This window comes from Polypterus senegalus, chromosome 8 (genome assembly GCF_016835505.1).
Source record: "Polypterus senegalus isolate Bchr_013 chromosome 8, ASM1683550v1, whole genome shotgun sequence".
Taxonomy (NCBI): Eukaryota; Metazoa; Chordata; class Cladistia; order Polypteriformes; family Polypteridae; genus Polypterus; species Polypterus senegalus.
Genome location: NC_053161.1, coordinates 45,716,588 through 45,739,279, shown reverse-complemented (window position 1 = coordinate 45,739,279; position 22,692 = coordinate 45,716,588). Strand labels below are relative to the sequence as shown.

Below are 22,692 nucleotides of genomic sequence, written 5' to 3'. Positions count from 1 at the left end.
TGCCCTTTTAATTAGCTTTTTGATTCATTGGGCCTCTATTGAAATGATGTTACCAGCCCAGCACTCTAGAGCGTAGAAAATCAAACTGGCCATCACAGACTTGTAGAAGATGCAGTCCACATTAAAGGAATGCAGTCTCCTAAGGAAAAAGAGCCTGCTATGCCATTTCTTGCGTTTTTCCTCTGTGTTCCAAGACCAGTCCAACACGTCATTAATGTGGTCCCCCAAGTACTTGTAGGTGTGGACCACCTCTAAATCCACTCTTTGAACAGTGACCGCTCATTGAGGCTCTTTATTGAGGCTCTTTGGTGCAGCGAGAGTCAATAACAAGATCCTTGATTGTTTGCTTCAAGAAATAAACTTCTCCACTTGACTCCTGTACTCTGTCTGATCCCCTTTAACAATGCACCTCAAAAGTGTGGAATCATCTGAGAATTTCTGTAAGTGACATGACCTGCTGTTTTATTTATAGTCAGAGAAAAGAAGACAGGGCTGTTTCCTGTGGTGCTCCACTGTTGGTCACATTCCATATTGGAAAACTGATCAAATAAATACAAATAAATGGAAGTGTGCAAATTTACGAGCAACTTTCATTTGTCCAATAAGACAAAATTTAGAAATGCTAAGCTCACACAAAGAGAAACTAAAATTGATTTTGTTATTTAAATAATAAGGAATATTTTTACATTTTTTTCAAAGTCTCAGTTTTATTCACATTTAGATGCAAAAATAATATAATTTATGAAAACATGAAATTCATTAAATATTCTGAGAGTATGAAGAATCAACATAAAGGTCATTATTTATAGCCATGTAGAACTGAATATTTTCTGAATAAATAAAAAATGTATGAATAATACAACTTAAGGGAAGTAAATATTCAAGAAATGAAATACAACCTAAAATGTAGCTTTGCTTAACACCCAAATTGCGGAGAATGATTGCAGATTGAAATTATTAGTTTTTTTTTTTTTTTCAGAGATGAACAGGCTATGTTTCAACAGATAGGGAGCAAATCATGTAAGAACAATACCAGACATACTGTAGATGCAGCAGACCTGTCTGAAAAGCTGCTGAGAGATCCAATGGAAGCATAAAAAAACAAAATCTAATTCACATTTTAGAAACAGATCATTTACTGCTTAAACTAAAATGAACTGGTGCTATGGTCTTCTATAAAACTGTACTAGAGCTACTCATAAAGGTCACTGGTTAACAAATGATACAGCATTTAATTTGCAATCTGTCTATTCAAAATTGTAGGCAGTAATTGGAAAAGGCAAATAGGATGGCACATTGTTAATTATGAAACATTGATTTGTTTATAAGTAATGATGAAAAACTGCAGATTGTATTCCAGATAAGAGTGACCACATGGGCAACAATGGAATTAACAAACCATAAGGTAGCCTCAACAAAGGTGACTAAATGGTCCGGTCTTCCAAACATGTGGTCCGAAAGCACTTCTGGGTGAAGTTTGAGACCCATGAAGTATGGCTCCCAAGTTCCGGGTGGGACACACGAAACCCAACATAGGCTGCATTGAAGAACTCTATGTCCCATGATGTCCTGTGGGAATCCGAGGAACCACAACAAGCCATGGGGACTGCCATTTATCGTTCTGGGGGAGATATTGCCTCGTGCATGCAATCTCCCCATTGGCTCCAGCAGACCCCCATGAACCTGTAGTTAGGATAATGGATTGGATAATGGATTGATGGATGAATGCTCTCTCCCCTGGTCCTCCCATCCGAAGGGTGTTCCAGGAGAGCATGTGCACTGCACATCTTTCACTATCTGACAAGATGAAAAAGTATTCAGCATGCCATTATACAATAGTGAAAATGTGTTGGCATGATTTGCTTTTCCTATTGAAGTTACATTTGTTTATTTCCCTGATTGGGAAATCATTGCTTTATATTTTGACATATTGAAACCTTGTTGATGTCTACCATTGTTAAAGAATACAAGTATGTAGAAAAGCAGTCCCACCCAATATCAATGGATTATATTGCCGACTTGTTTACTGTTTCTCCAAGGTTAGAATTGTGTTTGTTTAGGTGCTGTATTGTGTCAGATGAGTGCACAAGGGTTAATGTGAACATACTTCAGCGTATGATGCCTTTCTGTTCTGGCATATGTTTGTGACTGAGTTTTGAGTTGGCATATTTTGCCTGGGACATTATTGAATCTTGAGTTACTGTGTATGATTTATTGTTGATATTAAGATTGAGATTTTGCATCTTTTTATTGTTTTTTATTTTAAAGCTATTGATTAGAGAGAGTTACCAAATGGCACAAGGACCAACTTAATGCAAGTTTATTTTTCCTTCACAATGTTTTCTCGCTTTTTTGAATGATTTTAATATTCTGCTATGATTGATAGATCATTGGGGAGTGTTGAATAACAGCAAAAATGAATGGTAAAAAAAAACTTTGTAACTTTATGCTTGAACCCTTTTCAAAAGTGTATTGTTATACTTGGCTGTTTGTCTGCATTCCCTATAAATTTGTAATTTACAATAAATTATGTTTAATTATGGCCACACCTATGCTTCCTTGTGTTGTTTCTCTTCGCTGCCGAATATAATGTGTAAAATTAATTAAAAAAAATTTAACTGTAGTGTTTAAACAATTATCTTTGTAAACCACACAGCAGTTACTGTAGTTCAATCCCTGCCTCTGGCTTCCAATGTGGTTCTGAGATTGTCTCTTCACTGGTTCATTCTACAGTTGTAAAAATGATTGATGTACAGTAAACATTTGTATTATTTATACATTATCTATGTGCAGTATCTGTAAAATACCCTGGAATGGTTCTTATTAAAGATATGTGACATTTAGGTGGTATTACTGGGTGTTCCTACTTAGGTAGATTGGTTTAAACCATAGTCACTTTTTTATTCTCTGGGAAATCTAAGCATGTTTGCGTTTCCTGGTGCTTGAGGACTGGAGATAAATTGCAGTCAGACAGAAATGATGAATTAAGTTTAGTTCAATTTGGTATCATTATACAGTACCTTGAAATACAAAAAAAGTTTTTGTAAGAATAAAATACTTATAATAATTGTTTCTATGTGTGACATGGTGCTGTAGTGGTTAATTTTGCTGTCTGAAAACTCAAAGTTGGAATTGTAATTTGTTCATCATCTGTGTGGACTTTGCCTATTCTGCCAGTGTCTGTGTGTTTTTTTCTCTGGGCAGCTCCACATTTCAGAGGCATACAGGTTAAGGTTAACTAGTGACTCTAATCTGGACCTGTATGAGTGTTAAGTGTTAGTGCAAGTGTGTGAGAGTGTTGTTCTGTAGACAGACAATAAGTCCAGATTTGCAGTTTGGATATTAGAACATTTAAACAGTTTAGCATCAAGATGACATTTGAAAGTTCCTTAATTCCTTTTCTCTACTACACTACTTTGTAATTTATTCCATGTGCCTATGGTTCTTTGCATGAAGAAAAACTTTCTAATATTTGTGCCAAATCTGCCCTTACCAAGTTTCCAACCGTGTCCCAGTATTCTTGTTCCATAATTTATTTTAAAGTAACAGATTGATTGGAACACATCGATCATGTCTCCTCTTGATTTCTGACTAAACTCAAAAGGTATGACTCCTTCAATCCCTAATCATAGCGCACACCTTTTTGTCCTGGAATCGGCCTTGTCTAGTTCTGCTATTTTTTTGTACTGTAAAAAAACCAAAGCTGTGGGTGGTTACCTGAGCCCAAATGAGGGCGAAACACGTGTCGCGTACTCTTAGCATTATTTGACAGAAAACTATGTAACATTCCATGATCTGCTTCTCGCAACTGAGGGCACCGTGGCAGATGTTTGCCGAATGGCAGACCAACCACAAGCATTACCTGGTGGGTAACCACCCACACAATTCAGGTCATGACTCAGACTACGAATGTAATGAATGTAATTATTCTGGACCTACAGGCTGTCAAATAAACAAACCACACAACGTGGCGCAGCGTAAAGGGGCTTTGTCTCTGACGCTGACATCCGAGGTTCAATCCCCGAGATGGTAGCAGTAGAGTGTGTACGCCTGATGAGCCCAAATAAGGGCGAAACATGTGTCGCGTACACTTTGCATTATTTGACAGTAAACTATGTACAGTAATAGTAATAAGTACACTAAGACTCCTTAGGTCCTTTTCATAATGTGTATTTTCAGGTTTCTGACATCCCATTGTGTATTCAGATCTTTTTGTTAGTGCCCATTTGCGTTTAGGTTAGGCTGCAGCTCTTGTGAGCTGGTAATGGAATGGCCTATAAAACAGAGGGAAGGACAGGGAAAATCAATTTTTTGTCATTTTCAAGACAGATTTATAATAATATTGAATCTGAGTAGATTTAGGAAAGCATTTAATGAACTATAGTTAAAAATTGTAGTAACAGAAAAATATGAATTCATTTTACTGTTGCTCATACTTTTTACCTTTTAATTTCTAATCAAGATTTTATAATTAGCAAATTGGATTTTTCCTGGAAATCTCATCCAATCAATTTGTCCAAATGAAAATTTTGAGTTCTTTTCAAACAATTAGTAGTTAGCTTCAGAAAGTATATTAGTGGTAATTTAAAGATTACTTACTAATACAAGTATTAGGATTACATAAGCTTTTAAGTATAAACTTCAGTAATGTGATTTTCAGTGGGTTTCCTCTTTGAAGTATTGAATTTTGATGGTCATGTCATTAGCACTGCTGCCTCACTGCTCTTGGAAATAGGATTTTAATTTTATTTTCTTCAAACTGTGTCAGTTTATTTTTTGCTTTTTTAATACAGTTACTCTGTTTTTTCTCCCACCTTTCAAAAGATGTCCAGCTTTGGTTCATTGGCATTGCTTAAGTGTGTCCTACAGTGGAATGCAGCCCCATTTGGTGTTGGTTCCTGTCATGAGCCCAGTGCTGTCAACACAGATGTCAATCACAGTGACCCTGAGCTGTATTAAGCGTGTTTAGTAATAGATGATTAGCCATGCAAAGTTGGAGCAATGACCATGTTGACTGGTTCAGCTTAATTACAGTATATTTGTTGCTGATACAAAATTATACTCAGGACTCTTAAATTGACTTGCAAAGATATTAAGTATAAAACCTCAGATGTCTTGATATAACTATTTACACAATATTTCAGATTACCTGCAAGACAATTAAGTTCTTCTACCACTAGGCTTTTTACTTTTCCAGAGCATCATTTTGCATCCATTTTTAAAACTCTTTTAGAGCTGTGACCCCTGCTTTCTGAAATGCCAACTTTGCAATTTAAAGCGTAAGTTACACCAAAAAAGTCCATCTACTCTTCTTGCATTTAGGGTTGTATCAAAAGCCACCTTGACTGTGCTGTTTTTAAACTCATTATAAATTTGCTTCTTGCAGACTTTTTTCAAAACATGGCAGGATCTAATCAGTAATATTTTGAAATGATTTAATAAAGCACAGAGAATTTGTTGATTTAGGTATTTTTAAAAGCCTTAAATTTTACACCATTTGGCTTGCTCTCTCTCTCAAGGGTGGGGATCGATCTGTTCTTAGTATAATTCTTTTTTTTTTGTAAAAACGTGATTGCTATGTATTGATTGTAATAAAATTAATAAATAAAAAAAAAAAAAAAATTTGCTTCTACATATAAAGCATTATCAGTAAAAGAAGATAGATAGATAGATAGATAGATAGATAGATAGATAGATAGATAGATAGATAGATAGATAGATAGATAGATAGATAGATAGATAGATAGATAGATACTACTTTATTGACATCCAAGGGGAAAAATAATTACTTTATATGCAGCCTTCCATTTTTTACATGCTTAAGAGTCAAAGGAAACTCAAACCTTTTCTGGCATAAGATCCAGACCTGTAAATCACAGGGCACACGTCTGCATTCATCATGCTCAGTTTACTTTATTTTGAGCTGTTGCGTAAACTATCATGTAAACAGAGCAAAAGGGAAATACCAAAACAAATATAAAAACTGAAAAATGAATGGGGAATACTGAGTATCAGAAGAGACTTACCAGGAGAACAGACACCACTTTGCAAATAAAAAGACATGAAAAACAGGTTAGATTTGAGCTGCTTTAATATGTTTGAGGGCAACATTATAAGCAGCAGACAGGAAAGATGCCTGCAGGCAGTTTAAAAAACGAATTGCTCCATACTAGATATATATCAAGTTATTTGGGTTAATTTTCAAACATTTCATTAATCAGTTTAGTGTGTTTTTTTAAGTAATGATACATATTTTGTTCAAGTAGAGGAGCAATGTAGATTAAAGTGGTTAGTGTTTTTGCTCTGTGTCACTCAGTGGTTTCATGGGTTGATGGTTGGCAGTAAATGCAAACATTGTATTTTTATGAAAAGAAAGTGGAGCTGTGGTTAAAAGAAGTGTGCACATGGGACTTCTTTATTTCTGTTGCTTACCTTTTAACACCCATTTTATGATAGGTGTTGATAACATTCTAGCAGACATGCATAATTTATATATACTGTAAATTACCACCAAGCCCCATCACAAACATGCAGAAGTATTCAGCTCCATTGAAAGTCATCATAACTCTCTGCATAACAAAAGATTTGCACACATATTTATCCATTCAGTATTTTTAATGTGAACTGTTATGCTGTATTAATATATTTCCAAAGTCAAAATAAACAAAATTTAAACGCAGATCCGTCTCCTACCTGCTTCTCTTAACAATCAATGACTCCACCAGCCCTTGAGTTCCTGTTTCTTGTCCCTCCCATTCCCCCTAAAGATCATGTAAACAACCAATATAGTTTGCATGCAGAACCAATATAATTCATATACAAAGCTGTGACATGGTGCGTGTGCATAACCAGCATGTTTCGTACGTGAAACCAGCATAGTACACACATAAAATCAACAGAGTTCAAGCTCAAAACTGACAAGCTACCCGCATCAATCCAGCATAAGATGTACATGAAACAAATACTGTATAGTGCATACACAAATCCATTGCTAGACCCAGCAAACCAGTAGTATATGAACACAGGCCAATATTGTTCATACACAAACAGAGAGCAATGGAACGTAAACCGATGCAGTTTACTCATAAACCAATAACAAACACGCTGAAAACATTGATATACATGTGCAAATCAATATAGTTCATATGCAAACCAGTGGTATGCATACACAAACCAATATAGTTCACTCATAAACTGATAGTATATGGACACAAGCCAATATAGTCCATATGAAAGAAACCAGTGTAGTATACATGCAAACCAATTATGCATGCAGACTGATGGTAAACATTCATAAACCAATATTGTTCACATGTAAACCAATAGATTACACACAAAAATATATGATTTATGGCCTGTTTGGCATTTTCATAGTAGAACAAGCTACCTACCTCCACCTGAATGGCTGACGCCCTCAATGTGTGAAAGAAGCATTTGAAGACTCTTTTGTTCTGTATAATTTCTGTGTAATTGATAAAGCTAGTTTTATGTTTAGGTCAGAGTTTTTTACTTATGATAATCAATTTCATAATCTTGTCAGTCCTCAGACTGATGTTAACTTGACTATTTTCACCTCTTTTGTTAGTTTGCTTTGAATAATAGTGTATGCTACACTAATAATTGTAATATGTGTAATGTAAATAAACAATTTTCCTCAAAAGGCAAGGATTATACAAAAAGTTATTAGTAATTTGAACAATGAGGATTAGATTTGAGAAGTTTAGTTTTTATGGTGGAATGGTTTCCACCAACACAAAACTGTAACACTAAATGGGCAACATATATCGCCATTTGCATTTCTTTGCCATACTATTTTTCATCATGTCATTCGTGATTCTCAAACCACAGATTTCAGGATGAACTTCGCCTTAATCTATTGGTTTCAACAACGACCATGTAATTGTTTGTTGCATTTATCGAATATGCAGTAAAATATGTCAGCCTACTATTTACATAAAAGACAGAGGACAGTATGTTGATGCGTTTGTTAAGCACTTGCTGACTCAAACGTTCAGAAACTTTGATTTGAATTCTGGCCCATTCATTGTGCACCTTCATATTCTCACTGTATCTGCATGGGTTTCACTCATGTACTGAGGTTTTTCCCAACTCAGAGCCAAAAGATGTACATGTTAAGTTGGTTAGCAAGTCAGAGTTTGCTTATTAGCAAACTGAAATATTAAATATAAACTTATGTCTCTGCACATTTTTAATGCAACATAATCCAGCTTTTATATTCCATGCTATGTTACTGTGCAAACTGCTGCTTTGATGCCAAAACAAGACTTTTTAGAACATCTGTGCTTTAGACTAGTATAAAACATTATGATTGGAACTCTTACCTGTCGATCTTGATGATTCCCTCCTAAGGTGTTACGGAATTTGATTGCTGTACACTGCTGCTTAGAAGTATGAGATGAAACAGTACACATTTCAATTCCTCTGAGTTTTTCTATAAATAAAAGATTGTGCGCGTTATAACCTATGAACTGTAAATGAGGTAATTCAAAGCAGTCTTGTGCACTGTATACAAAATGTTGGTCACTCAATTTATAACAAACTTGCAATTTTGTCTAATTACATTTTTGGGAATGAATTCAACATTTTAAGTTTATATTTTACAAAAGCTCACAGTAAAGTAGTGTAAACAGCTTACAAGTCTCTGGTCAGTACATTTAACACTTTGTACAAATAAAATACAAATATTCATTTCTATTTGCAAAAAAATTAATGTAAATAGAAAGGTTACACACCATGAAGTTCCACAGATGCAACAACCTTTAGATATAGGGAGCAATGCCTTTCCCTGTCACATTTCATAACAGTCGAGATATTAGCACTTTTAAGAGGATTAGAAAATGATGTTGGGAGTCTTCGACATAAACCAATTTCAGCTAAAAAACAAAATCATGATGGATGTTAGGAAATGCATGGTAGCTTTTCATTTACCTACTTTGTAAATCATGATAGTGATAAAGTTGTCAACATTGACACCACTCAGACACATCAGACATCTTTACTGTATAGAATTTGTTTATTCTGCTAAGGTTTTTAGATTTCTCCTCACATCCCATTAAGGTTTAGGTTATATAGATTTGCATCTCTAAGTCAGTTGTGTCATGTGATGCCTGGGTTACTCACAGCTGGTATTACCTCCTTCTTGAACCTGGACAGTCTTCTTGATAAACAAATAAATAATCCTCAATAAAAACAGTGTTCAAGTTAAGGTTAAAGCAGTCAATGAATAAAAAATAAATTCAGACTGTTAAAATTAGAAGGTTAAAACACAATTAGGATCCCCAGGTCCCTCTGTTGTCTACTAAGAAGGGGAAACATTCTCCATCAAGTGCATTCAACCATCAAGTCATCACATGGCCTTCAGCTGGGAACCCTGCAAATACTGCTGTTTTCTCCTCCTAATTCCTGGGCATTCGGCAGAATCAACTTGGTCCTGTGAGTGCATCCCGCTCATTCCTTTTAGGGTCCTGGCATTGCTCGGCCACGCTACTATGCCCACTTCAAGCCTGAGCACACAATTTTAACTAAAAGTGCACACATTACCACAGACCCCATACATGTCCTACCACATACCATTGATGTACAACGCCATGCATAGAATTCAAACTAAAACATGGCGTATGGACAACTAGAAATGTGTGTACACACAAAAAAAATCAGATGCATAAAAGAGTATGCAGAAAAGTTCTATGCACTTTCCCTTGATAAATCCCAATTAATGTGAATTTTAATACACATGCAAGAGCCTAAAGCCCCACCCTGACTCCTCACTGAATTATGCCTATTTGAATATGCAAATCAATATAAATAGCCCCTTCCATTCAGTGTTCAGCAAAATGGAGGTTCTGTTCAGTGAAATAGACAAAAGTAAAATCGTACTATTTGGTGGCTTAAGCAGTGATATAAGCAACAAAGGAAATTGATGGAGTGGCACAGCATGGCGGAGGTACTCAAAAGTTCAAATTCAGAAAGTCGCACAGTGCCCAAAATAAAAAAGATATACAAAATTGTCAGATATCAAAGTTGTGTGTCAACACCACTGCAGGAGGTAGGGAATTCCGGGGCTCACACGTTTAAGCACTGAACTGCTGCAATTATTGGCGAGACACTTATGACTGGCATTTACCATCTGGCTGTGTGTTGACGGACACTGTACTTGAGTCACAAAATACTTTAGAGGATGCTTTAAGAGAAAGGAATTAAATATAAATGCTGTACTATGTGTTATTGACCACAAATTAAATAAAAAAATAAATGCTGCATCCAATTACCTGTTTTTATATTCTGCTAATTACATTCAAATGAAATTGTAATGCTGTCCAAATTGGCTGATCATTTGGAAGGTCAGAGTCATGTTCATCATGCTGCAACTCTTCAGGTATGGGCAAGCCATGATTGTGGGCCACATTAGCACGGTACATGCCTGTGAAATGTGATACACTTTCTGTGGACTATGGAGCAGCACTCCACCAGTCTTAACCAAGCAGCACCAATGACCCTTAAGCTGCCCAATAGTACATCATATCACTATTGTCATTATAATGTCACTCTTGTTCAGTCAGAGGGTTGGCAAGCGGGGTGAGAAGCCACATCTTCAGCAGGTAACCAATGTCACCTTAATAATTGTGTTTTATGGTTACATTATACAGATAACTTACAATTTTGACCAAAGTAGTAATATTAAATGCCTTATCTTACAGAGGAGCCAGCCATCACACGCAACATTTTCAAGTGTTTTCCAAACACTACTATTTTGCAGAATGAATGAGTCAGGCCATCTCATCACAATTAATAAGACTCATTTTCACATCACACATAAACAGAGTAGAAATGTTATCTATTTACAAAAGCAAATTAATTCTCCAAAAGTGCCTTTATAGCAATGTGCATGCAGTTTACAGCTCTGATTACATTTAGAAAACCGGATGTTGCTGCAAATTACACTTTGGTGTTTGCCTTTTCAACCACAGTGCAAGGAAATCATAAATCTGGATGACAAGCAGATAATAACATCCCATATAGCTGGCATGGTGTGACTCAGTGATGACTGAGAAATACCCGATCAGTCAGTCAGTTCACATTGAAAAGATCTTGTGGCTAAAAACCCAAAAGTGGACAGAACTTACATAGGAACATGTAGACTATAATTCCTTAAAGTCTGCCTTTGTAAAGCCGGCAGCAGTTCAGCACACATCTCCAAGAGGATAGCTCTTGGAAATGAAAATCGACTTATAAGCCAGTCATCATCATGGGACAAGAAATCAGTGTCTCTAAATATGCGCTCTCTTCTATTTCTTTCATTTGCAGCCATGTTAGTTGGAATAGTTTGACCATTCCATGCACCATTATATTGTTACATTACAATTAATTGCCTTAAATTAATTTTGGTATATTTGATAAAGCCTGCGTCACAGATGTGATTCTAAAAATGAAAGGGAATCCACACAGAAACAGCATCACTGCATTGAAACTGGGTGCCACACGTTTACAAAACTGAGCATAAACATGCATACGCATGGTTTGAGGCTTCCGTGAAAATGTACGTACCTTTATGCCAAGTTTAATATAAGCATGAAAACTGGCATATGCAACATTTTTGTGCATATGCACCATTTATACATGAGGCCCCAGTTCACTTTCATATTCTATTAAAACAAACCATTTCAAATTTATTGAAAAGTCTTCTGTGTGTCTTCTGTGGTAGACCTGAGGTTTATTGTCTAAATAATTCTAATATCCGCAGGGTAACAATGGGTGATCAGCATGTGTACGCATTGATGTTACATTAAAGCATTTGGCTCTCTTTGAGTATGTTAGATTTTTAGGATCTGTGAGAAACGTTTGCACTTTTTCAAATAATGCACCAGTTCTCCTAGAAGCTTGTTAAAATTCAAAAGTGATTGCTTATTACATATGTTATTTGCAGTGGAGGAACACAAAAAAGATGTAAAAAATATTAAATCTTATCTTATTTAGCAAAGAAATCTAAAAAGTACTGCACAAATGGTTGCCACCTTTTAAAGGTTGTAAGGAATCTTTTGATTTCTTTCAAGTAATTTCTCCTTTAATGTGCAAGGAAATTTAGCTTGTTTGTGTGTGCAATGTAAGTAGCACATATTCAAGTACTTGAATGATGAGAAAACATAATTCTAATTGTGCTCTTTTAAGGCTGTCTATTGGACATTGTATATAGATTAAAGAAGAAAAAGTAGAGTGAGTTGTAAGCATTGCATTAAAGCATGGACAATCTCAAAATTATATGGCCATCTCCAGAGACCTTAATCTTCCTGTGCCTAGAGTTTGTGCATGGAACCATGACATTAGGAGATTACCAAGGTATTTTTGGAGACAATTTGGACCCAGTGTTAGAAATGTGGTGTCTCTGTTGAAGATTATGGATTTTTCAGCAGAATAGATAGATAGATAGATAGATAGATAGATAGATAGATAGATAGATAGATAGATAGATAGATAGATAGATAGATAGATAGATAGATAGATAGATAGATAGATACTTTATTAATCCCATGGGGAAATTCACATAATCCAGCAGCAGTATACTGATATAGAAAACAATATTAGAATAATAACTGCACATCAAAAAGTACCCTGGGAAGTTTAAAGACAAAAAGTGAGACTGTTCTGAAGTGGCTGGCAATGAATCCACATCAAAATTCAGTTGAATTTTTGAGGTGAGATCTGAAAACTGCCGTTGGGAGAAGGCATCATTCAAATCTTTGAAAAAAGTAGACTGGTGCAAACCTTCAGTAGAGAGATGTGGAAAGTACATTGATTGTGATTATTCTTTGTGTGCTACCAAATATTAATTCTCACGTGTCAATAATTTTGTCAATGTAGTTTTTATATTTTGTTTGAAAAAAGATATGTTAAATTCTGAATGGAATAACAAAATTCTGTAATATTAAGAGAGAAATAAGGAATTGTGGAAACAAGGTTTGTCATATTCAGTTGTATTTTTCAGTAGATTGTCGTTTGTCAGTCCAGGATTTTAAATCACCTGTAGCTCACAAACCGTTTGACCTATTGACCTGAAACTCGATACACATATACTATGTGACGTCTACTACCCGCTTTCGGGGTGATGATTAATCTCCAAAGTTATTCCTCTTTTTATTTTCATTTTATTTTATTGAAGAATCAACTCTCGGCAGTGGCCAGTAGGGAGGCCCGTGCGGCGCATGTGTACGGGAGCCGTTCTCCTTCCCTACTACCTTCACCATCGCTTCCCCAAACTCTTTATATCTGAAATCATGCTTAAGTGCCAGCTTAAGTGAAAAATGAAAGAAAACATACTAAGTAATTGCAACACAAAAACTGACTTAATCAGTTTTAACGCGAAAAGATGCTGAAGAAACAAGACAAGAAGCGGGCCGCTTGGATGGAGCAAAGAAGATCTGCTCAGGAAGCTGCAAGCGCATCTACCTCTTAGGAAATGAATGCTAAATGTACAGAGAAAGAGGATGAATACTATGAATGCTCAAGTCAAGTGTATTCACTGCATGTTATTGTGCAGTGCGCTGTTACTGGTAGCTAATAATTCTTGATTGCCAACATCTTTCTTATGTTCTACAGAAGGGAACTTCTTAGTAAAGAATGCACTTGGCTACAATTTTCCTGTGTCCAGAAAATGCTGAATTAAGCCTGTACCCTAGACTTGATGTCTACTTCAAATTGCAACCAACAATTAGGGCACCATAGTACATGAGAAGAAATTAATAGGTTCTAAATTTTATTGAATGTTACTTGTGCCTCTTTGATTAATGCAAAACTTTGAGTTTCCTTTGTCAAGTCCAAGATTGGAGATGTACAGTAATGGTGGTAAATTCTTTATAAATCACATATGATAATTTGTAAAACAAATAAAACGCACTGTTTCAGAACAGTGATATATTTTTTTCAGCTGAAAATTAGGTCCCTGTCTCCATTCATGCAATGTGGCATGTGTTACAAAATTTGGATGTTTAACCAGAAAATCAGTCATAGATAAAGGAGATAGATTCAGTTTTTTTTGGGAACACTACCAAATTACAAAACAATGCAAATTTTTTTGGTAAAGAGATGTGACATGATCAGGGAAGAGAAGCTTGTATTGTTGTTTGGACGCCCTTTTAGGTCTTCTCAGGGAACCACAGAAACAATAGAATGCAATATCAAAGCTTAGGAGTCAACAAAACTTGAATAGGACCTATATAAGAACAACAAGTAGTGTAACAGTATCCACAAAAAATGCATCAAAGATTATGAATGATATGTACAGTATAGATGGGACATTATATGCTGTGGTACAGTTTAAAATTATATGTGATAGCCATCGGAGCACAGTACATAGTGTTAAATATTAAAAACGAACAGAGTCTGATTCTTCAAGTGTCTGTTTTGAAGGAGAAAGAAAAAAGAGCAGTTGAAAAGATATTTAAAATTAGTACTCTGGCACCAAGTTATTTTCACAAAATAAAAACAGAAAAAATAAGCTTACAAATAAAATAAAAATACAAACATGCTGGCAGGTTTGGTTGTTCACCAGTTTACAGACTATGTGCACTTTTGTCAGGCTACCAATAAACTTCACTGATTGTAAAAAAGAGATGCAGGCAGCTCTGAAATTGTATGAGATGCAGCTTGTAACGCTGTCAGCAACAATTTACTTAGGCATATAAAATGTAGAGAACAATTTTACTTTCAAAATGGAATTCTCAGTACTGTGCGAAATGACAGGTTACTTGTTGTCAACAAAATGCAAACTCCTGAGAAGTAAGCTGAGGTGTTTTCCACTTATGATCCTTATCCAGGATGGATCATAAGCATTTCACATAAATGTAAATCTCATTACATTTCAGCTTTGGAATTATTGTATAATAATTACAAAGAAAACCAGCTGATTGTCATAACAGATATTAGAGCACATGAACAGCCTATAATTTGGTTTTAGTTTGCTTTGCTGGACAGGCTTATGTGCACATCTCTTGTTCTTAGTCACAATTATATCTAACTGTCTTCACTTATGAACAGACTGAAATTCTGCAAGGGATCATCTGCCTTGATGTATCCGCCTTGAGCCCTGGCTATCAGTTTACATGAGCTTTGTATGTAGCCCAAGGCTCTTGTTACATCAAAGATATTCAGAGGTGGCGTTAGAGATTACCATTAATTCAAAATCATCATATTTGTATGATTCACTATCACTAGAATTTTAGTCTATAATGCTCTCACTAACCATTGCAGAAGAACTGTAACAATTATAGCACAACAAATTGATTTGTTTGCCACACGATGTCTGTTCCAAAAGCCTGTGATAAGCTCCCTGGCTGAAGGAAATCCTGCCCAGCCATAACCCTTCATTCACTGGTGACACATAAACTCAAGGATGAGAGTGTGCATACGACTAGGATTAAAGGGATTAGAGATGATTTGATCAGCCAGTATAGTGGAATGTATCACGCTTTAAAACAAAAAACAAATATGTTTTCAGCAGTATATCTTAATTTTGGAGCCCCAGTAGCCTTTGGGACACTGGGCTGCAGCTCAGGTTTGCCTACGTAAAAGTGCGGTTGTAGATATGAGAGAAGTATAGACTCATACCCACTTCTTAGTGCCATGGTCTCTATTTTATTTGAAGAAAGCAATTCTACTGTCCCATCAGGAGTTATTCTTGCCTTACACCCGTTCTTCCTCATGTGGGTTCTTTCTCACTATGACCCAGTAATATAAACTGCAAATTGACCAAATACTATAGTTCCCTATGCTTAAAAATAATTTGGTGATAAACCGTATTTGTTATTATAATAACAGCTTGAAGCATTTCATAAATATCACATGTCATTTATAGTAGTCTCCACATTCATATAGACATTTCGTATGATAAAATGATCTTGTTAATTAATTTGTACATGTTATTCAAAAGCATTAAAATCAAATAGGTTAGATAATGTTTCTGGCATGCATGGCATATTGCTCTGTGTTTTATCACATTTGGCTCACTGACAGCTCTTTGTAATGTTATCCAATCTTGGCTTTCTGGAAATAGATAAAGCATAATAATTTTAGGGAAGTGTCTTTCTGGAAAAGCAGTATTAAATTAAGGGGTAAAGGTCAAGTTCTATGAATCACTGGTCTTGTATTTAGAAAATCAAAATTGTTGTTTACTCATGGAAATAAAATGTATACTCTTGCTATGGTTCAGTATTATAGTCTTTATTTTTTCTGATTGTGTATTCAAATGAAAAATAAACCAATGAATCCAAATTTATACACAAAAGGAAATTAACTGAGAAATCTCAAGTTGCTTCCACTTGTATTATGTTAGTAACCAGGGATGCTAATAAGCTTTTATTTAAATTCAGCAGTTTGCTTTAAGCGTACTTGTCAGATACTTCTGTCAGTGTAGGCCTTACATATATAATATACATAGTACTTACCTAAAAGGTATTCCTTTTTGATGTTCTGAGCAGTAAGTATTTCTTTATTATTTTATGTCACTGGTCTCACAATCCTATTGTATTTCCACATAGATTATTTAAAGCACAGAGGAGTTATGATTATATGATTAAACATTTTTAAAGCAAATAGACACACATTATCATGGTCTCCATTATACTAAAGCTTTTTTAGAACTACTGTATATTATATTATATTATATTATATTATATTATATTATATTATATTATATTATATTATATTATATTATATTATATTATATTATATTGATGTCTATCAGTCTAGGATTCTTGGGATAAGATGCAAGACAGTAACTAACTGCGAGAAGGACATCATCAAGCTGCAAATCCATCACAGAGCAGACTACACTCAGGCACAGATCTAAACTTTGAAACTCTACGTAAATTTAGAACTGCCAGATAAGTTAATACATGCGTCTTTGGGATGTAGAAAGAGAAATCAGAGTTCTAAAAAAAAAACTGGGCCTGAATGTACATAAAATGGTAGGGTATTTTCCAAACTCAAATCACCAAAGGTGACATAGCTTCCATTCATAATTTCTTTCACATTCTTTATATCTTTGACTGTGTTATGTTCATTTTATTACAAATGCTGGCATAACGTATATAATAAAATCTCCTGCCACCAGATGGTCGTGAAAAATCATTTAAGTAAAGTCAAAATGCTACAAGTAAACTTCACAGTATTCTAGTGACTTTGTTTTCCAACACTCTTCTTCTTTTGGGTGATTCTTTTAGGGGTTGCCACAGTGGATAATCTTTTACCATATTTTTCTGTCCTCTGCATCTTACTCTGTTACACCCATCACCTTCATGCCCTCTCTCACCACATCCAAAAACTTTCTCTCAGGCCTTCCTCTTTTCTCTTGCCTCGCAGCTCTATCCTTAGCATCCTTCTCCCAATATACTCAGCATCTCTCCTCTGCATTTGTCCAAACCAGTGCAATCTCGCTTATCTGACTTTGTCTACCAACCATCCAACTTGAGCTGACCCTCTAATGTACTCATTTCTAATCCCATCCATCCTTGTCACACCCAATGAAAATCTTAGCATCTTTAACTCTGCCACCTTCAGCTCTGTATCCTGCTTTCTGATCAGTGCCACCGTCTCCAACCCACATAACAAAGCTGGTCTCACTACCATCCTGTAGACCTTCCCTTTCACTCTTGGTGATACCTGTCTGTCACAAATTATTCCTGACATTCTTCTTCACCCATTACACCCTGCCTGCACTCTTTTTTTTATGACCTTCATTCCTGTCCTCCCCAGAGCATATCTCCACCTCTCCAGGGTTGCCGCAACCTGCTCCCTACTATCGCTACAGATCACAATGCCATCAGCAAACATCATAGTCCACGGGGACTCCTGTTTAATCTTGTTTGTCAACCTGTCCATCACCATTGCAAATAAGAAAGGGCTCAGAGCCGATCCCTGATGTAATCCTCCCTCCACCTTGAATGCATCCATCACTCCTACCGCAGACTCACACTTCACTTGTACATATCCTGTACAACTCTTATGTACTTCTCTGCCACTCCCAACTTCCTCATACAATACCACAGCTCCTCTCGAGGCACCCTGTCATATGCTTTCTCAAGGTCCACAAAGATGCAATGTAACTCCTTCTGGCCTTCCCTAAACTTCTCCTTCAACACCCTCAGAGCAAACATCGCATCTGTGGTTCTCTTTCTTGGCATGAAACCATACTGCTGCTCACTTCTTAATGTAGCCTCCACTACTCTCTCCCATAACGTCATGCTGTGACTTATCAATTTTATCCCCCTGTAATTTCTACAGTTCTGCACATCTCCTTATTCTTAAATATTGGCACCAGTACACTTCTTCTCCACTCCTCAGACATCCTTTCCAAGATTCCATTAGACAATCTGGTTAAAAACTCCACTGCCATCTCTCCTAAACACCACCATGCTTCCACAGGTATGTCATCTGGACCAACGGCTTTTCCATTCTTCATCCTCTTCATAGCTGCCCTTACTTCCTCCTTGCTAATCCGTTGCACTTCCTGATTCACTATCTCCACATCATCCAACTTTCTCTCTCTCTCGTTCTCTTCATTCATCAGCCTTTCAGAGTACTCTTTCCATCTGTTCAACACATTGTCTGTGCTTTTAAGTATGTTTCCAACTTTATCCTTTATCACCCTAACCTGCTGCACATCTTTCTCAGCTCGGTCCCTCTCTCTAGCCAATCGGTACAGGTCCTTTTCTCCCTCCTTAGTGTCCAACCTCTCATACAACTCATCATATGCCTTTTCTTACACTGTATAATAATAATTCTTGACCCAATCACAATAACACCTCTACTATAATGCTTTCCAAGTTAGTTGCTTTACTAAAGCAGAAACCTTGACAACCTTTCAGAAATATCTGGAGGAGATACCGGGACAACTTAGCTATTAACTAAATCAGGAGTGTCGAACTCCGGGCCTGGAGGGCTGCAGTGACTGCAGGTTTTCATTCTAACCCTTTTCCTGATCAGTGATAGGTCTTCACTGCTAATTAAGTTCTTTTCCCTTCATTTTAATAGCCTTGTTTTTAAGTATTCAGTCCTCTGAATTTATTCCTTTCTTCATTAAATGACAGCCAAACAGAAATGAGATGTGAAAGAGCTGACAGATGACCAGCTAAATTGGGATTTCAAACTCTAACCAATTTCACTCCAACCAATCTCTTAATGAGAAGCCGATTCTTGCTGTTAATTAAACCTGTTATTTAATTCCACAGCTTTTTGCTGCTCTCTTTCTGCTACAGCAGCCATTTCCAAAACTGTTGATTTTTCTGTTTTTTCTAAGAACACTGTCAAGATCTTTTGGTGAGCTGATAGATCATGCTTACAGACAACCATCACCTTTCTTTATTTTCAGATATTGTGTGATGGGCAAAGATGAGCTGGTCATGTGTTTTGTGTCTCATTATTGTTTGGCTGCTAATTAAGCAAAAAAGAGACAATGAAGGGGTCTGAGTCAAGTTAATTAAAACTAAAGAAAAAGAAGTTAATTAGCAAAACAAACTGGTCCCTAATGAAGAAGATGGTTTAGAATGAAAAACTGCAGCCACTGATGCCCTCCAGGACCGGAGTTTGACACCCGTGAACTAAATAAATGGGCTTGATGGACTGAATTGTCTCATCTCATTTGTTAGATTTCATATGTTCTTATGATGATGATTACTTTTAGATTGCCAGAACAATTAGTTCAAATAGTGTGTTAGGGGTGTTAAGGCACAGCACAAAATATACGAGGTCCACTGCTTGGTTTTCAGTCTATATAAGAAAGTTGAGGCAATAAAGGACTTACATAACATTACAACGAAACAGGAACTATTATCACAGTAACTTTTGTAAGTTATTTATAGTACTGTGTTATTGAAGGCCAGTTCAACAAAGAGCATATTTACATTTGCAAAGCATTATCAATCATCTTCTTCTATATGTGTTTGGCATATGGGAAAAAACCTAAATTATCTAAAAAAAGAAAAACCTTAATAAATAAAGGGAATATGTCCAGACTGCAAAAAGTGATCTAAGTGGAAATGAAATTGAGGTCCCTGGAAAATTAAGTCAGCAGACAACTGATATCATTATTATTATGATTTACCTGGCTCTGTGAGATTAAATCCTTTGTTTACTTTGGTTAGGAAGATTGTTTAGAACATTTGTTTTAATTGTATGAAATACCTGCATTTTTTGTAGGTTGTTTTTGCTTAAAGCAGACATTCCTTGTTAATGTTACAGAGAGCTGTTTGAGGAAGTGGAAGTAACAAAAAGTTCAAACATAGTTCTGTCCTTTTTCAGTTCCATCTGAATTCCTCTTCATTTACACAAGATCATAGGCGGGTTACTCACATGTTGTTCATTAGTCATATTTTATCAACTACAGTATGACAAATGTTATTCTATGTACCTATTTTGATTTATTTACTTTTACATTAAGAAATATGATCAGAGAAACTAAGGAGCTGTTAAATGTGATAGCCTGAGCTGTTTTCTGATAACATGAGCATTTTTATTAACCTTCCCCCATCTATTGTCTAACTTAATTATCCAGTAAGTGTTTGCAGGTAACACTCACTTATGCCGGGCCAGTTAATAATTTATAATTAACCTATCAAGTATATCTCTGAGATGTGGAGGAGACCTGGAGGTTTGAGATCTACCATTGTAACACTTTGCCATCTCAGCATCCCTCTTCGTATTTATTTACACTACAGTCTCTTTATTTTACAGAGAACAGCGTAAGCAATATGTTTCTTGGTAAAAAGATGAAAAAGACCGATTTCTCCAGAAGTTTGCTTACCACTGAAATTCCTCAATGCTGCTTTTAGGTTTAGGAGATGGGGCAAATGTTAGGGCTGTAAGGCCATCCTGCCTCATGGCATTAGAGCAGTAAAGCATGGATACGCACAGAGACTCCACAGCTACTTCCAAGACTTCAGAGATGCATGGCACTTGTAGCAAGGTATTAAGGCCTTCACTGAATACAGGCCTGCACCACAGGTCTGCAAAACTGATACCTTTACCAGACACACTGAAAAAAAATTCTACACACAGTTTGATGCAATGGACATTGTGCTCACAAAGAAGACCATTTCTCCTAATGAAGAAACACTGAATCTCCCTATTCCTAATGTAAGAAAAACTCACACCAGAGTGCACCCATGAAAGGCTGCAGGACCAGAAAACATCCCTAGCCAAGTACTCAAAAAACTGTACAAATCAACTAGTGGAAGTCCTAATGGATATCTTCAACACCTCTCGGTATCAGGCCAGCTTTCCTATGTTATTCAAATTCACCACTATTATTCCAGTGGCAAAGAAATCAACCTTTAACACTCACACCCATTACCACAAAGCATGATAACAGCATGACATGACCTTCCACAGTTTGCTAATGCTCCAACTGGACCACAATGGTAATTATATCATTTGCTCTTCACCAGTTTATGTTTCACTCAAAAACACCTATGTCAAAATGCTGTTCACTACCTTCAGTTTTACATTGCTGGGCTTCAGTACTTCCCACTGTAACTAGATTTTGGACTTCTAGGGAGAAAAACTGACAGACAGTCCACATCAGCAGTAACATATCCAGCACCATAAAATGGAGCACTGCAGCTCCCTGGAGTTGTATATTTGGGCCACTTCTGTTCACCCTGCTGACCCATGACTGAAGGTGGAGATGTAACAGAGTGGTTCTCATCTGATGAGTACAACTTGGAGGTGGTACAGCTGGTAAACTGGTGTAGATGTAACAACCTGTCCCTCAATGTTAATAAAACTAACTAGATGACTGAGTTTAGGAAGTCCCACCCTACTAACAAGCCACTTCACACTGAGTGCTATATAGTAGAGAGAATGGAAAGCACCAGATTTCATGATGTGCACCTGGTGGAGGACCTGACATGGTCTATTGACACCTTCCTTCACAAAAAAAGGCACAGCAGTGACTCAATTTTCCACATCCGGCTGCAGAGAGCAAGACTTTTATGCCATATCCTCGAGACATTCTACAGGGGAACAATCGAAAGTGTTGAGACCAATTGCATTACTATCCAGTATGCAAACTGATCTCAAGTTAATTATGCACTGCAGAAGCCATCACTGGGACCTCTGTTCCCTCTATCATGGAAACTTTCACAAATTGCTGCATCTGCAAGACCTCCAGCATTGTGAGGGGTTCTTGCAACTCCTCCCACAATCATCTTTCCCTTGCTTCCATCCAGCATAAGATATTAGAGTCTATAAACTAATACCGTCAGATTGAACAACAACTTTGCACAACTGATGCTAGTGTTTTTCTTTATCTTATCATTGATAGTTTATACACCAATGTATATGATATGTTATGCACTGCTGCTATTTATACTTTGAATAGGATTGCACATTTACAGCTAGCAAATTATTTGCACTGTAGTACTCCTATATAAATGTTTGTATTTTTGCCTTATAGAAACTTTGGCTCATAATGTTTTTCAATATGATTTTGAGTTGCACAGATGTAGTTCATTGCTTTACATTTCTGTATGTAAAATTATCCACACTCCTGTATTACCTAACATTTGCACTGTGTTCCTGGGAAAACATACTTTCGTACCACTGTATAATGTACCAAGTTATGTGTATACAGTGGATGGTATGACAATAAAGCCCACTTGACTTAATTTGATATTATTAGTTTGG

The 22,692-nt window shown here is 36.3% G+C and overlaps 1 protein-coding gene across 1 annotated transcript in view; it reads right to left on the bottom strand.

Moving 5' to 3' along the window:
• The window catches only part of LOC120533935 (putative interleukin-17 receptor E-like), a 99,199-nt gene that overhangs the window by 49,525 nt on the left and 26,982 nt on the right, over positions 1 to 22,692 (bottom strand). Inside the window, exons 3-4 of the mRNA XM_039761065.1 lie at positions 8,754 to 8,894; positions 8,343 to 8,452 (exon numbers count right to left, since the gene is read on the bottom strand). Of these exons, the coding sequence (XP_039616999.1) occupies positions 8,343 to 8,452; positions 8,754 to 8,894 (251 nt within the window). The remainder of the gene's footprint in view (positions 1 to 8,342; positions 8,453 to 8,753; positions 8,895 to 22,692) is intronic.